This window comes from Nyctibius grandis, chromosome 5 (assembly GCF_013368605.1).
Source record: "Nyctibius grandis isolate bNycGra1 chromosome 5, bNycGra1.pri, whole genome shotgun sequence".
NCBI lineage: Eukaryota > Metazoa > Chordata > Aves > Nyctibiiformes > Nyctibiidae > Nyctibius > Nyctibius grandis.
In genome coordinates, this window is record NC_090662.1 from 7,605,143 (window position 1) to 7,622,011 (window position 16,869).

Here is a 16,869-nt window from a genome sequence, read left to right on the forward strand (position 1 = left end):
GTTCCGGGCGGAGAGGGAGCTTCCGGGAGCAGCGGGGTGAAGGGGGCCGGGCCGGGCCGGTCTGAGGGGGAGGATGAAGAAGGAGCAGGTGGTGCACTGCCAGTTCTCCGTGTGGTATCCGCTCTTCCGGGCCGTCACCATCCGCAGGTGAGGGGAGAGAGGGGCGTGGTGTGGTGCTGGGGCGGCTGGGCCCTGGCGGTGTGGGGCTGGGCTAGGTGTGGGCCTAGGCCGGGCGAGGGGCCGGGAGAAGCGGGTGTGGGGGGTGTAGGGGGGCTGTGTGGTAGTGGAGGCGGGGAGGTGTGTGGGGCTGGGTTGGGGGAGAGGTGGGGAGGGGTGTGGCGCTGGGCTGGGTGCGTGGTTGAGAGGTTTGTGGGGCTGGGCTGCATGGGAAATGGTCTGGTGTTGGGGCAGGGTTGGGTGGGATGTAGGTGACCTGTGCGGGGCAGAGGTGGGAGAGGCTTGACTGAGCTGTCAGCTGGGGTCCCAGACGCTGGGATGTTGTCCCTACGCCCTGACGGGGTGTTTTGGGCAGCCCCGGGGGCAGGCCAGGCACCCCTGGGCTGCCTGCTCTCCTGGTGGGACTCTGTGCTGAGCACAGGCTGATGCCTACATCCACTGTGGTTCCTTCTTGGTTGCTCAAAGAAACTGATGCGGGATGCACCCAAAACAAGTGGCAGACCTTGTCTTTCTGGGTATTTCTGGAAGCTGTAGCAAATTCTGCAGTTTCTAAGGTGCTGCTGCAGGTCACAAGATGGTTAGGAGAACTTAGGAAAGTCAAGCTCAAGATAGTTGCCCTGTTAGATCAAAAAAGCGCTGACGTCAGGCTTTTAGTAATCAAAGCATTTAATCTTTTATGGGTTTTAGTGTTTAGTACATGCATATTTTTGGTAAGTTTAATGATAGTCCTGCATTTGTATGATCTTTGGTTGGTACAGGCAAATTTTGGTGTGGATGTCAGAAGGGAAACCTTTAGTTTGACCAGCATGTTGTCTCCTTCTCACTGGCCACGTACACTCTTTTTCTGAATTTCTTAGAGCTTTGAAGGAATGGGTCATTTTTGTGCCTTTCTTCTAAAATTTTTGTATTTTCTATTTCCCTGGAGGGAAGAAGGTCGTTGCTTTTTGGAAAGGGATGAGAGGGAAGAAAGAGAATTTTTTTTTTTTTTTTCATTGTGTTAGAGAATAAAATATACTGTTATTGAGGTATGTTCTATTGTTATTATTTTAACATGTAATATTAATAATAAAAAATTATTAACAAATTCTTTTGTTTTTCCAGTGTTATACTTCCCCTGCCAGAGAATGTGAAAGAATATTTGCTGGATGATGGAACGCTTGTGGTTTCTGGAAGGTAAAGAGTGTTTTCCCCCCACCCTCCAAGTATTAATACCATTTTATAGTCACAGTGCTATTTTGTGTACGCATATTATGTTTTGTGTAGTGAATTTTTAAAATTTGACCAGTCTGACTGCAGTAAACCTCATACTGTATGAACATGTTGTTCAGCCTGGAGAAGAGAAGGCTCTGGGGAGACCTTCTAGCAGCCTTCCAGTACCTGAGGGGGCCTACAGGAAAGCGGGAGAGGGGCTTTTTACAAGGGCATGGAGTGATAGGACGAGGGGCAATGGTTTTAAACTGGAAGAGGGGAGATTTAGATTAGATATTAGGAAGAAATTCTTGACTGTGAGGGTGGTGAGACACTGGCACAGGTTGCCCAGAGAAGCTGTGGCTGCCCCTTCCCTGGCAGTGTTCAAGGCCAGATTGGATGGGGCTTTGAGCAACCTGGTCTAGTGAAAGGTGTCCCTTCCCCTGGCAGTGGGGTTGGAACTAGATGATCTTTAAGGTCCCTTCCAACCCAAACCATTCTGTGATTCATGTGAATGGGCTGACTGTTGCTGTTTAGTGAAATTACCTGATGCAGATCCTAAAATCCGTTTAATACACTTGATTCCAGACCAAGTAGAGGCAGATTTTTTCCATTTTTCCCCTGCCTTTCCTTGCAGAGTCTACCAGTCTCTCAGGTGCACAGCTGGCTGGTTTGTGTTTGGTTGCTTTGGTACGGCTACCTTCAGTTCAGAGGCTTGAGCTGTGCCACACCGTTCATGTGCCTGCAGCCTTATAGAGGGCTGAAGTGACATTACCTGAGTTTAATTCTCAGTAAGATAAGCTGTATAAAAAATCTTAGTAATTATTGAGTTTGTATAATCATTTGCATACATGTAGTCCATGCATATGGCAAGGCTGAATGTCCTGTATGTATATCTATGCCAAGATTTTGGATGGAGAAGAATGATATGGATAGATATGAGATGCAGTTGGTAAGAACCCAGGCCTTGTTCTTTGTTTTCTGCTTAGAATCTGACTGTATGGCTTCCTTATAAAATGATTATTGCATGCATACATCTTGTTAATGATCAGATTCAGAAATTAGTCCACACTCCATCATTTCCTAACTGGTAGTTTGCCTCTCATAGAGCAACCGAGGCTGTGAGTGTAAGGGAGCTATGTCTAACTTCTCAGGAATCAATTTATATAAAACTGAAGCTGTTTAAACACCTTGTAAAGATGAAAAGTGTTTTCTAATTTTAAAATTATTTTTTTATAAAAGATACCCAGAAAATAAGAATTGTTTTTTAAACCATTTTGGATAGGAATTAATACTGTCACCTGCTTCTGTAGAATTGTGCAACTTATTTAGCAGCAGCCATTTATTTTTTAATCAGCCTTCAGAAAAGCTACAGTTGAGGGTTTGACTTTACAGCTATGTTATACAAATGATTTCTGCTGTCTTCAGTGGAATAGTGGACAGCTGTATAATTGACTTAAATTGTATTTTTTAAGATGTTTCCAATTTAAGATCACTTTTAGAAACCAATTTTTCTCCAAGTTGAACTTTCTTAGCTAGAAGTGAATGTGACCTTCTTGCAGTCAAGGCCAAGATCACTTTTAATCTTCAGTGAACTGATATCTGACCTCTAGATCTCAAAACCTGAATTGATAGTTTAATCCCTATGGAAGTGCATTAAGGGACTGCAGAGACTGAGCTTGTTGAAGAGTTGACTTTTGGCAGGGACGTACATTTGAATTTACCCTGTTTGCGACACTAACTTGCTGTGAATAAGTCTTCTTCAAGAGCTTGGTCTTCTCCGTTAAGATCTTCACACTCAGTTATACTGGCTAAAGAACTTCAAAAGTCACCAAACTTCAAAGGAATATTTGCAGTCAAGTTCTTTCTCCCAGATGTGCTAATGTTTGCAACAGCAGATCTCACCTGTGTAGAAAAAGGAACTTTTTGGGAAGAAGCTAATGACTTCATATCCACTTTCAGTAGGATCTTCTGTGTGCAGAGTTTGAGGACGTTTTGTTTTCAGAACCAAAAATTTGCAGGTCAACATCTGAAACGCAAGTTTTATGAATTTTTGCTTGGAAAAGGAGTATGGAGGCAAAGCATAATTTAAATGGAACTTTTTTTTTTAAAAAAAAAGTTTGTTTAATTTGTGCTTCTGTCAGAGTATAGTAAGGTTGGAAAAGAATGATGAATAGAGTGTTGCAAAGCTTCAGTTATGGCATTTTCAGAGCAGAAAGTGATCTGCTTATTTGAAAGAACGTAAGTGTTTTGGGTAGGGCCTAAGTCTAATGCCAGGGTGTTCAGTCTTCAGTTTACTGGCCTGGCTTGCTCTGATTTTTCTCTGCCAGGGATTTTGAGGCTTCATCTTCTTGCGAAAACGTTTTGGGATCAACAGCTGGTAGATGCTGTGGAAATGTAATATATATATGGTCAAGTCAAATTCCAGTGCTTAATTCTTCTTTCCTGCTGATTTTTTTATTTTAGAGAAGATCCGCCAAGTCATGCTCAGGAGGGGAGTGATGATGCAGAGGAAATACAGGTAAGTATAAAATGCAACTTAACGTCAAGTCTCTTGAGAAAAATATGAATGTGTAACCTTTTCTGCATCTTTTATAGGTGAGGAGAGTATTTCACAAAAATAATAATCACATGGTAGTTGCCTTGAAAAACTTGAAAATATGATTATTTATACTGTGATGTCAGGGAAGGCTTAAAATGTTTCTATGCACTTTCACAGAAGGCTTTTTTATTTTTTTTTATTTCTTGATAATTGCATTTGTAATAATGAATAGAGATTGTTGAAGTTTTTTGGAATTGAACTTAATGCTGTTTCATGCCCTGAAAAATTAGAAGGAGGAGTATGTTTGGAGGAGGTATTTCAAGAAACAATGAAAGTTTCTGAAGCTGTAACAGCTCAGAGGGGTATTCTAGAAGAAAAACGCTGAACAATGTAAGTGCAAGGTGACAAGGTACAAAAAGGAGATGGAAAAGAAATATAAGTGAAACTAATGGATCATGAGTCTGAGGATGGAAGTGCTGGCACTGAAGACAACCTTTAGACAGGAAGACTGAGTTTTGAAATGTCCAAGTTTGTGATAGAAATCACAAATAAAATATATAGGTGTCTTTTTTTTATCCATACTTCAGTACTTCTGCTGAATATACAGTATTTTTCCTGTCTTAATTTACAACTGTAATAATTGGAGAATAGTGATGTTAGGCTACAGGAGCTCCAGGGCAATGATTTGATCTATATGTTGTAGGAAGCCATATGGATTCTGATGTTCTCATAAATTACAAGGGATGTCTCAGGAAACCAGTAACCTTTGATTTGTTCTTATTTTTAACAGTGGTCAGATGATGAGAATACTACAACGCTGAAGGTAATGGCCTGTAAAAGCCTAACACGTGGTTTGTCAGCAGTATCCTTTCTGCAACCTTGTGATATAAACTTGGTGCCAGTCAGAGATATCTGTTGCTGTATTTAACATTTTTCAGACCGTGCTAGGTGGATGGCAGTGTAGATGTCTGTAACTTTAAAAAAAGTTTTGCTGGCTTAATTTTGTTTAGCTAAAAATAAAACGCTTTTCTTCATCCCCAACAGTCACACACTTGTTAGACTATAGGAAATGAACTGAAGTATGGCTCTAAATATAGCTATCTTTCATTTTCACCACTTTGAATACCTCCCAATTACTTAATCAGACTGGATGCAAAAGAAACGAAGCCCCTGCAGCTCAGTTTTCACAGCTTTTCTCTTAGACCTTTGCCATTATTTCCTCCTAAGTACATTTCTTTCTATCATCTTTTTTTTTTTTTTCCCCCTGTTCGTGCCTTTATGCTCTCCTTGCACTCTGCCTGGCTTAGAATCAGGATCATTATGGATAAGAACCAGGCTTCCTTGATCTTTTTTTACATCTTTCTTGAAGCTTGCTGTTGCCCTGTCATTATCAGAGTTAATATACTTCTGCCACTTGTCTGCCATTGATACTATTACTTCAGTCCTGTTAGCTCCCTAATGTTCAACATAGTGTTGAATTGCTCACATTGGATGAGATGCAATGTAAACACAGCCCCTGCTTTGCGTTGTGTGTATGCTAGCATAGAATTTATAGCATAGATTTTAAAAATAATACATGCCAAATTTGAACACACTAATAGCTTCAGTTCAAATATCTAAGCTTTGATGAAGTAGATGCCTTAGATTGTAAATTATTCAGAACAAGGATTTTGGTATCCATCTTATCTTTTGCAAAGCTCATGTTAATGTTGCTAAAGAAATAGTATCAGACGTTTGAATCAGGTTTCGTTACAGTGTACAACACAATAAGGAAATACATAATCAAGAGGTGTGATACCCATCAGAAGGCCATTGCTTGGCCTATGCCAAGCAATTTCAGTTTAGCTAGATAAGAATTGTTACTGTGTATGGATTGCAGCTTTACAGCTAACGTTTTACTGGGGTTGACAGGGATGGAGTTAACTTTCAGCTATTGCTGAACAGTGCTTGCATAGTGTCAAGGCTTTCTCCTCTCCCATTCTGCCCCATGCCCCTCCCCAGCAACTGGGCTATGGGTAGGCAAGAGAAGGGGAGGGGACAGAGCCAGAACAACTGACCCAAATTGTCTTAAGGGATATTCCATACCATATAACATCATGGTCAGCAATAGAAGCAGGGCTAGAGGAGGAAGAGGGGCGTTTTGGTCTCCAAGGTGTCTCTTGTTTGGAGACTGGCAGAGCTTTGTCTTTTGCCAAACCTGGAACTTTGAAAATGGTTAATAATGAACATGGTTTGTGCCCATGGCTAGTTCCTACAAAAATACGCCTATACTTGGTCAAAGAAAGAGACTCTAAAAGTAGAATTTCAGTGTGCTCTTTACCATCTTGTAAATTTGGTGGATGATTACTCTGAAGACTCCATCTGTGGCAAACATGCTTTCTCTACCTGAAAACTCGGGGCTGCTCTGAGGCCAGGGAGTGAATGCAAATAGTCTTCTGTGCTTTTAAGTGTTGCCTGTTACCGCTTTGACAGTGATGAAGAGAGTGAAGAAACAGCCTGTGTAGAATACAGAAGGGTAGGGAGATGAGAATGGATCAAGTAGTGATGTAGAAGCTGAACAGGAAGACACTGGGGAACATAATGTGTAAAGAATAGTGTGACAAGCTGGAGAATGCTGTTCTGCATTCACTGTCAGCCCAGGGCACTCATATTTTGCTAACGATAAACCCCAGGTTCTCTATTGGTTTCTTGGCTCAGGGAGCAGTAAGGTAGGCCGTGGTTGTGATTATTGTGATTTGATGACCTGCCTGAGTCATCAGGTAGAACTTGTGTCCCTTGCCCCTTCCATGTTCTGAAGAAAATTAAAATATAGGATTATAGAAAATTCTGTGTTTAAAACAAACATGCATTAATATTGATGGTTGCAAAATCAGGCATTGAGAATTTAGGAAACGTTAGAATTTAGCTTGTTTATGCAGCCTTAGAGCTATTCTCTTGTATATATTTCTTCACTTGTATTAATCAAATGACATGATGGTAACACTTCCCCAGGGAGGCTTAGTATGTGCTGGTATTACATATATGGTATGTCTCCTGACTCCTGTCAAAACAAGAGGAGGTTGGATCAGAATGCAGTGCATGAAGAGTTTTACTTCTTGCAGGAATGATTTCTAGAGTTGACTGAAGCTCTAAAAATAAAGTAAAATAAGAGAAGTGCTTTTTTAGTTTTTCAAGTGTAGTTTTCCCATGGAGACTAGGTAATGTGATAAGGAAAGATTTGGAATGTTTGAAGTTCAATCTAGGTCATTGTGCTGAAATGTGAGAGAGTTTTTTTTTTAAGTGCCTGCATTTGGGGGGGCTGCAGAAAGGAGATGCCAGTTCTGGGTTTTCCCCTGAAGTTCATGGAATCTTGCTAGTAATGAGAGCGAGAACTGGAAACATATTTTCAATTTTCTCTGACTGAAAGAATGTCTGAGTTGATTCTTAAGTGATTTCTTTCTACAGAGACATTATTTTTGTGGGGTTCTTGGTTCCTGATTTTTGGACAAGTTTATTCCTCCTACAATATGTATTTCTAATGGTGTTGAGAATATGGCCACACTTCACCATTAAATGTATTGAAATTGATATTTTTGTTGTTGCGTTTTATTCAGGCACCAGAATTTCCTGAGTTTACAGCTAAAGTTCAAGAAGCAATAAGTTCCTTGGGTGGTAGTGTTTTTCCTAAACTTAACTGGAGTGCTCCAAGGGTAAGAATGCTGACTCCCAAAACTTGTAACAAATGTTATCGTAAGGACCTTTTTTGTTTGTTTTATCTTAATGCATTGGAAAGTAGAAGAGACTAGTGGTTCTGATAAAGGAAGGAGTGATAGTCAAGATATCAGGGAAGTATGATACTGCAGATTGTTCTGGTGGATTAGAGCTAAATGGTGCTCTGTTTGGTGGGGCTGATGCAAGACAGCACTGTCTTTCTTATGTAAAACACTGTATCCTTGTCACAGATAACAGTATGATGGTCAGACTCTCCTCATTTAGGGTACTAATTGAAAACTTTGCTGGGGATAAAGATTAAAAACCCACATTTTTTAAAAATCAGTAAAAATCAGTAAAAATCTCTCGGTTTTTTTAGGTACTCTAATTATAAACTCATATAATCGTTTTGGTTGGAAAAGACCTTTAAGATCATCAAGTCCAACCATTAACCCAGCACTGCCAAGTCCACCACTAAACCATGTCCCTAAGCACCACATCTACGCACCTTTTAAATACCTCCAGGGATGATTATACCTTAAGGATGGGTGCACCCAAATATTATTGTGTCATATTCTTAAGGGGAACTTTTGTTCGATCAAGCATTCCAAGAAAGTGCCTGAAAGCAGTAAGGCAAAAACTTAGTTTTTTAAATGGGTTTGCTGTGCTTTCACCAGAGTAATCATAAGAAAAGCAGTAACTGTTATGTCTCTTATCAGCTAATGAAGCTTTCCTCAAAATAAAAAAAATAATTTTCTGCATGTATTTCAAATGTTGCATAATATTTAGTGCTGATACATCTGCAGCTTGCATTCCTTTCTGCTACTAAAGTTGTGGTTTTGGATCATCTCCCTTTTTGTCTAGGATGCCTACTGGATTGCAATGAACAGCTCTCTGAAATGTAAAGCTCTCAGTGACATCTTCCTCCTCTTCAAGAGTTCGGACTTCATTACTCGTGACCTCACTCAGCCGTAAGTAGATTTCTAGGAGACAATCTTATTTATACCCAGTAAAAAAAAAGCCCAACCGTCTGAGGGTAACTTTTCAGTTCTTTTGAAAGATCTTACTCTTTACTGTGAAGTAACAATAAATATCTGATACAAAAATACATATTCATGTTTAAAAGTTGCTCAGGTACAGTAATATAAGTTTCAGGTGCAGTAATAAGTTAGTTGTTCTTTGAAGCTCCCCCTACACCCACTCTCCTTTTTCTTTGTCTCTCTCCACTGTGCAAAAATAAATGTCAGGTCCAATTTAGTGCAGAGAATTGCAAGACAAATGATCTTTGTTGTTACTTCCCATATTTCCTAGGAAACCAGAATTGTTTACTTGGTTTCAGTCAACAAGAAAGGAGCAGCCTTCATTTTATTCTTACATTAATTATCTTGATTTTAATATGCAAATGAGTTGAAAACAAAACAGGAAGATATATTAAAGTTGTACTTGCGAAATGACTCTATGGACTAAGACCATTTATATTGAGTTTCTTTCCGGAGCAGGTGATGTTTTAATTTTGGGTTTTTTTACCCATTTTGGCATTTACTTGTTGCTACCTACTTGTTGTTGCCACTTCTCACAGTAATACAGCATGGCTTTACCATGACTCTTTCAAATTTTAAAGCTGTTGAAGTTTGTGTGGCTGCCTGGAAGATTCCTGAGACTTCTGCTAACGTGTTCCTAGAGCTCCTTCTGAACCTAAGTTCTTGTAGGTCTTGAACAAATGAACTCCAGGAACTGTGACTAGGGATAATAGTTACAGATAAAATTACAAATATGATGTGCTTGGAGTTTATTTTGTCTGCTCACATGAAGAGAGCACTTAACTGTATATGAACAGTTTCCTCCTGTAGTACCTGCATCTCATTCATGTCACTCACTTTTAAAATACAACCTTTTTCTGAAAGAAAATAAAATTATTGGAATTTAACATTCTTGTTACTATTATTACTATTATTTTTTTCAGAAAAGCAGAATTTCAAAGACAAAGGGCAATCCATGGCTTGGAATCTGAGAGATTGCTTTCCAGTAATTATTCAATGCTTATTTATAGTACTGCAACATTTAGGAGACTCAATCAAATGCAGGAGCCTTATTCTAGGTGCTTTATAGAGGGTTACCAGGCATCATAGTCCTGTGTTAAGTAGCTTACGACCTGATGAGAATTGTCTTGTCTAAAATATGAAACCAATTGCATTAATGCTGTGCAACTGCCTTCTTTTTTCATTCCTGCAACTCTAATAAGGCTCTTTTTCCCAAGTTTGTTGGTACATGAAAAGAATTATAGGTAGCAACATCCTCACCCTTATCTCTGCATTTATGGAGTGCTAGCAACACTGTCAGTCCAATTCTGATGCTAGGTTTTACGTTATATCTAACCTACAAGGTGCAGGGAAAGAGACTGAGAAGGAGGGGAGAAGATGTTGGAGTGAGAAGACAGTTGGAAAAGTATGTTGGACTAGGGGAACAATTGTGAGCATTGAGAATTTATGATTCTGGGATCATAGAGAATGAAAGGGATGGGGGAGATGAGAAATCTAGAGTTTACATTTCAGAGGTGAGTGAATAGTAATTCTTAGGAGACTTTGATGCCTTACCAAGAAACTTTTTTTCATGGTTTCTCTTAATGGCAGGCTAGTGACTTTGCCGGGTGTTTTGAGGACATTTTGCTCAAAGCACTAAAATTTAATGTGTCTTTTGTTGTAACTGCTTTTGGGACTGAGCCTTGTGGGTCTGAAAAGAACTGTACACTTTGTGTCAAGCCCTTTGTGACTATTAAATGATACTTTTTTTGTATTCTACTATCCTCATGTATAAAGAGGTTCAGCAAAAAGTACCCAGAGCTCCTTGGAAAATTCCTGTTTGGTTAACCACTTTCTAATGAGCCTGGGACACAATGAAGTGTTTATCACTGAAACTGAAATCAGTGCATTTGCTGTCAGGTTTTATCCCGTCTCAGGTAAAGTTAGTGCCTCAGCTGTTCACCTTGCCCTTTGCAGACAGCTCTGACTTAGTGGTAGAGGCAATGAATGCATTCTGGCTCCTGTGTTGTGAGATTTCACAGCATGGGTGTTAGCTTGAACCATCAGCAATTTCACCTTAAGTTCACACCAGACGAAGAACGGTAGTGGCTGAGCAGCCTGTAGCAGGCACGCTCTCTTCTACTGATCCTGCTGTGGGAGAATAACCTCTAGCAGAAAGACAACACCTCAGACTGCAGTAGTCCAATCCATTTAGATCTCTTTTCCAGTGCAATAAGACCACACGCACCGCCAGATAGCGCAGCTCAGCTAGTGGGTGGTAAATAAGCCAACCTCGTGACATGATCATGGGATCATCACCTAATCTAAAGGTTAAGGTGAAGTTTAATTAGAGAAGTGTTGTATTTATTTTCCTTCCTATAAATTCTAATCTAATGTTGGTATAAATTTGGGTTATGTTTTTTTTTTTTGCCAGAACAGGCTTTGTTGTTTTGGTAAGGTAGAGTTAATATGGGCAGTGCAGCCTTGCAGTTTCCATGAATTTGAATGGAAGTTGTACTTATGACTAGGGGAACGTGTGTGATGTGTAAAATCACTTTGGTCTCTACGTATCTTATATTTTATGAATATCTTGTACTTGATTAAAGCATGTATTATTGTCCAGTCTGTGCATGGTATTTCTAAATTGCTAAGTTATTTGTACAAAATGTCCCCACCCAAACAGTGAAATGATTATTGCTGAATCAGAATGGTGGTCTTCCTTAATTATACTATTGATTAGCTGCCAGTTCCCTAGTCCTTAGCAAGCAGAAATTAAAAATGCAGCTGGCATAAGAACCTGAAGTGCTGAACAAAGGAAAATTGGATACATAATACATTCAGATCCCTTGGAAGGGCTAGTCAGAGGGAAAAGGGATAAATGCACTATATTTCTACCTTTATTGATCCTCAATATGGTCTAAAAGTTTTTTGCCCTGCATAATTAACAGCTGAAGTGTTGTATACCCCTTTTTTGTTTGTTTTTTTTTGTTTTCTGTTCAACTGTATTAACTTAAAAATCCACTTCACGGGTCATAATACAGAAAAGACTTTGCAATGGCAATTTGAAGAGCTGTTTCTTAATCCAGCTTTGCCAGTGATGTGGGACTTAAGGCAAGCCACTTTCTTGGCCTCTTTCTTACTTTCCCATTTCCTATCTGTTTCTCTGCTATCGATCTCTACATTGTGCAGGTCAGGGAACTGCCCTTGCTGTAATTCTCAACTGTCTCAAGTTCCAAGAAAACTGCAGCTATGCAATATGTCGATACAAACCATTAAAAAATATGGCCTTAATGCAAATATACTGAGCATGACTAGATAAGCTTTGACTACTTTAAATTTTGGATTCTCTCATGATGTTGACACTTCGGTTGAAAACTTCAGAATAATGAGTTAACTTTCCTCCTTGTTAATTTTGTATAAATTATCAAAGACTTCAGAGCGATGCACTCGTTAATGTAGTCGATGTTTCTGCTTCAAAGGAAGCATTGCATTTTACTTAGCTGAGTCCACAAAAAACTTGTGGGTGATGTGATCCTTTTCAGGTTTTAATGTAGGCTTTCAAAAACTTAGTGTTGTAGATATGGGATAAAAAAATTCCCTTTCTAATTTGGATTTCTGTTAAGTGATTAAAACTCTTCTTTTGAACAAAAATCCTTTCAAAGCCCAGTTGAGTGTATTGGTTTAGAACACAGTTTTCTTCCTTATTGTTAGAATGTGTGGACTACATTTTGTTACAACGTGATTGCCCACCTTGAGACTAGTATAAGTTCTAATGATATGATAATGCCCTTTCAATTATAAGCTAAGCTTATTGTTACATCACGCTTGTTAATAAACCTTGGAAATTTTGTCAAACTTCAGAGGTTGTTCCTGTTCTACAGGGCAATACTGGTTGTTTTAAATCTGCAGATGCTACTATTGTGATTTTGAATGCTAAAGTGTTCTTATTTTTCCAGTTGTTTAGTAATCACAACCATATATAAGAAGTCCTGTAAGTTCAACCGTGTTCAAAAGCTACCTAATGCAGAGAACATCTTTTGCAGGGGTTGCCCTTTGACTTATTCTAGAGGGGGCAATATGAGTCGTGCAAGAATGGCTGTTTTCTGATGTGCACTTAAGTGTTTTAAATTGACTCTCAGTATTTTATTGGATCAGCTGGTGCTATGGACCTGTTATTTCCAGAAGTTCGTTCCTGAAAACTTTGAGAAGCTGGTTAGAAAGGTGAAGTAGAGAGTCTAAAAGTAGCCACTCAACCCTGCCTAAGCCCAGGAAACACAGAGAAGGCACCATCTGTGCCACATTTAGTAGGTATGAACTATCTACTAGGTTAACGGAGCAGGTGAAAAAACTCCTACTGGACCAAGGGAAAGTTTCCAAATGTATGAATGTGCAAGATACAAAGGAGCATGAGGGGAGATGCAATTTTTATTAGGTGTTTATAAGAGGGCTTGGTTAAAATTTAAGTGCCCGTTTCTGAGAACAATTGGGAAAGTCTGCTCTTCAGTGAGGTTTAGCCCATCAGGCTCCCAAGCACATTGTTTAACTTTAAAACCTAGCAGATATTTTAGTCCTTTTTGGTTTTAAGCTAGCATTCTGACTACGTTTTTGATACCAGGCTTAATGCTTCTAAATATTGAATTAGAAATTATAAAGAAATTATAAATTTTTTCTGAGATGTGGAGGAGTTACAGCCTGTGTTCTCCTAACAGAACATAGGAGGCAGTGTTGGCTCATAAAGATATGACTTGGCACTCGGGATACCTTTTTGCAAGAACTGTAGCTGTTGGTATAGACTTTAGTATAATCTGTTTTGAGATAAACAGTTCCACATGAGAGGAGGTGGAAAATGAGGCTTTTGATTATTTTTTTCTTGAGGTTTTACTCACATCCCCATTTTTCCTAGCGATATACAGTGTAGTACAAGATCCTCTTTTGAATGGTGCATGAATTTCCTATTTCTCTTAGCCCTTAAAGTTCAATATTCAAGAAATAAAGATGCTGTTCAAAGGCTGTTAGAAGTTTCTCCGTGATTTTTTTTTTTTTTTAATTAAGGCTTTAAAATAAACTGAGATAATAGCAGGGGAACTGTCAGGTACAGAGTAACTTACAATTCTCGTTATATTCGTCATAGTTTGTTATCCACAGAATAATCTCAGTGATTTGCAAATGAGTTCATGGCTCTCTTAGCAGGATAGGTACTGGAGGTCTTACAAACCTTCTTAAATTGCTTTTCTCAGTGTTGAAAATTCAACAGCATAATGGCTTCATATAGTGTGTCCTGTTGTCAAGTATATGCATTTGGACATTAACATACAACTGCTACATATAGAGAGACCTTGATCCTTCTGTTCTTGACATCTAAGTATAAATTCGTAAACAAGCTGTTGACCACAGCAGAAGGCCTATAAGCAGTAGACTTGTATTCCTTCACCCTGAGGACTATTCAAAATGACAATTTTCAAAGGCTTCAGAAAAGAGAGCCCACATATCTCTCAATTTTGGGTTCCTGAAGTCTTCCTGAATGTGCTTTCAAGTACCTCTAAACCTGAATATGATGCGGGCTAAAGAAACCCTGCTTAGCCTTCTGCTGCTTGTGATCAAAAGGCCATATGTAATGGACGCATTCAGCTGGGTCGGAACAATTAATGGTACAATAAGTTGGTAAAAAATATAAAATTGCAACTACCTCAAGTGGCCCAACATTTATGCCCCAAAAAGGAATGGTAGTAACGTCTTGTTGACAAAAACTCATTATAATATTTTGAAGGAAAATAAGATTACAAAAACCTGAGTTTGTTTTGTCCTTTGCTGCATTCTCCCATTTTTTCCTCATTTGTACTCAGCCCTGTGTCATTAAGGCTGAAGAAAAATGTTACTGCGTCTTGCAGTGTTTTCTTCTATATCCATCATTCTGCCTGTTTGCTTGATTTGGCAGCAATACCCGAGCAGTCTGTGTGACTTGGGGTGGCACCCAAGCCAAAAAGGAAGCATCATTCCCCACATAGCTCTCACCTGAAATATTTGAGGGTTGAGCAGGGGATAATTTTGATTGTTCGACAGGCTGTTTTTTGACTACTGGAAAAGACTGCATCTTACTGGAATGAAGCGGATTGCAGGTATCCCAATCTCAGATATGGAAGTCTGTGAGAGGTAATACAGGTTCAGGGTACAGTGCAGGGACTGTAAAACTCCATGTGCTGGACTTCAGCTGCCTTTCTATATATAGTTTATGATTGGTTTTTTTTTGGGGGGGGGATATTTTCTTGAGCATGGTAGGTGTCTTTCCAGTAAGGGAGGAATTTTTAGTCTAGCAAAGCTGCAGGTTCTCATAAGTTTGTTTCTATTGTCTTGACAGATCTTAAATTGTGAGGAATATAAACTGTAGTTGAAGGATGTTATCTGTTTCCATAGGCTTACAGATATATATGATCTGTTTGATTACAGTACTTTTGGAAAGCATGCCTGCTATCGCCCTCTTTTCTGCGTATAGTGGATATTACAGTCTAAACTAAACTGTATGAAACTTATTTCTGCTGGCAGCATACTGAATGAACTCTTATGATAGCTCTTCACTTCAAACTGAAGGCTGGGCAGCCATGTCATACAAATGCAATGCTTATATTAGAGATGTTAGACTTTTGGATCATTTAACTAAGTTCAGTGCCAAAGGGAGATAGTCTAAGTGTTGCCATTTAAGACTATTGCTCAGCAGTGACTGTTTACACAGTTCTGTGCATTGAAGTAGTTTGTTGCCAGTAAGGTCAGGGAGTACAGCTGGAAGGAAAATGCATGTTCTTTGGCTAATTCCCTGTGAAAGTTACAGAATTTCTTGCAAGGTTTGCTGTAAAACGACAAAAAGTTACATAGAAGTTGGCTTGGGTGTAACTGTCTCCATTCTTGATAGTTCCTGAAAGGTGACACACTGAGTCAGCTGCTCAGAAGCGACAAAACCTTGACATCTGCTTGCAGTTATGGAAGTAGTTTTGTTTATTCCCGCTCTCAAGAGATTTGTAAGAGTATTTCTTAAGGCTCTTAATTTAGAAAGATACCATGCTGTGGAAGCAGAAGTGCCGAGTGGTGCTGTTTTGCATCCCTTATTCATGGAAATGAACTGCTGTAAGGCATGATGATGTGTCTCTGTTGTGTGGTTTAGGAAGTTAAACATTGAAAGTACTAGGGAAAACATGCTGCAATGAAACTAGATTAGATTGCTCAAGTTTATCTGGTTCTTTGAGAATCCAGTTATGCCAGCATAACAAGAAAGAGGAAAGGAGCAGCACTGTTGATTCAAACAGAAGAAACTCAACAATGAATGAATGCTCACATTTTAGCGATGTCCTTGTCCAAATTTAAGTGCTTCCACATTACACTAGATGAAAAGAAGTGGTTTGTGGTTTTTTTTTTTTTTTTTCCTTTTTTTCCCCTGATAATTGTCCAAAGGAGGTTTGTTAGGGATGTATTTAATTTACTTGCTTTGTATGTATGAGAGATAATTTAGCAGTAGCTTTTGTGATTCACAGTTTGGGGTTATTTTTCTCACTATGGCTAAAATCTTATATGTAAAAGCAGATAGAGCACTGGAACAGGCTGCCCAGGGAGGTTGTGGAGTCTCCTTCTCTGGAGATATTCAAAACCCACCTGGACGTGACCCTGTGCAATGTGCTCTAGGGGAACCTGCTTTGGCAGGGGGTTGGACTAGATGATCTCCAGAGGTTCCTTCCAACCCCAACCAGTCTGTGATTCTGTGATACTGATGCCTGTGCCTTACTTTTCCAGCTTTATTCACTGTACTGATGATTCCCCTGATCCTTCTTTGGACTATGAGGTAGGACTCTTTGCATTATTTCTGGGTAATTTAAACGAACCACTCATGGGCAGGGTGCCATTTGTGCTTGGGTATGTGTCAGTAAAATTTGTTTTGTTTGTTTTAATTGTGTTGCTTGGGCAGCATGGGGAGGTCTGGTTAAGCACTACAGGTTGCAAGGAGTTCATTTAATTGGAGATCAGATGAGCTAAAGTTCAGACTTTTGAAGCTTCCTTGCAATTTCCTCTCATGTCTGTCAGGTTTTGTCAGGAAGGACAAGTTCAATAGCTGAAAGTCATATATTTTTGATAGTGTGCTGCTTGTGAATATCACCACTGAGGTTACTAAGAGAGAAGCTAGATCTAGTGGCTGGGGGCGTCCTGAACTGAAGTAGTCTGTCATCCCTTGTTTCATATGCTCATTACCAGATTAAAATGTTAAGCTAGCGA

At 39.4% G+C, this 16,869-nt stretch overlaps 1 protein-coding gene across 1 annotated transcript in view; it reads left to right on the forward strand.

Moving 5' to 3' along the window:
- Positions 1 to 36: 36 nt before the first annotated feature.
- CDC123 (cell division cycle 123) overlaps positions 37 to 16,869 on the forward strand; it is a 37,226-nt gene continuing 20,393 nt past the window's right edge. The window contains exons 1-7 of the mRNA XM_068402170.1: positions 37 to 147; positions 1,279 to 1,350; positions 3,832 to 3,886; positions 4,698 to 4,730; positions 7,501 to 7,596; positions 8,462 to 8,568; positions 16,393 to 16,441. Coding sequence (XP_068258271.1) covers positions 74 to 147; positions 1,279 to 1,350; positions 3,832 to 3,886; positions 4,698 to 4,730; positions 7,501 to 7,596; positions 8,462 to 8,568; positions 16,393 to 16,441 — 486 coding nt within the window. The 5' untranslated portion in view covers positions 37 to 73. The remainder of the gene's footprint in view (positions 148 to 1,278; positions 1,351 to 3,831; positions 3,887 to 4,697; positions 4,731 to 7,500; positions 7,597 to 8,461; positions 8,569 to 16,392; positions 16,442 to 16,869) is intronic.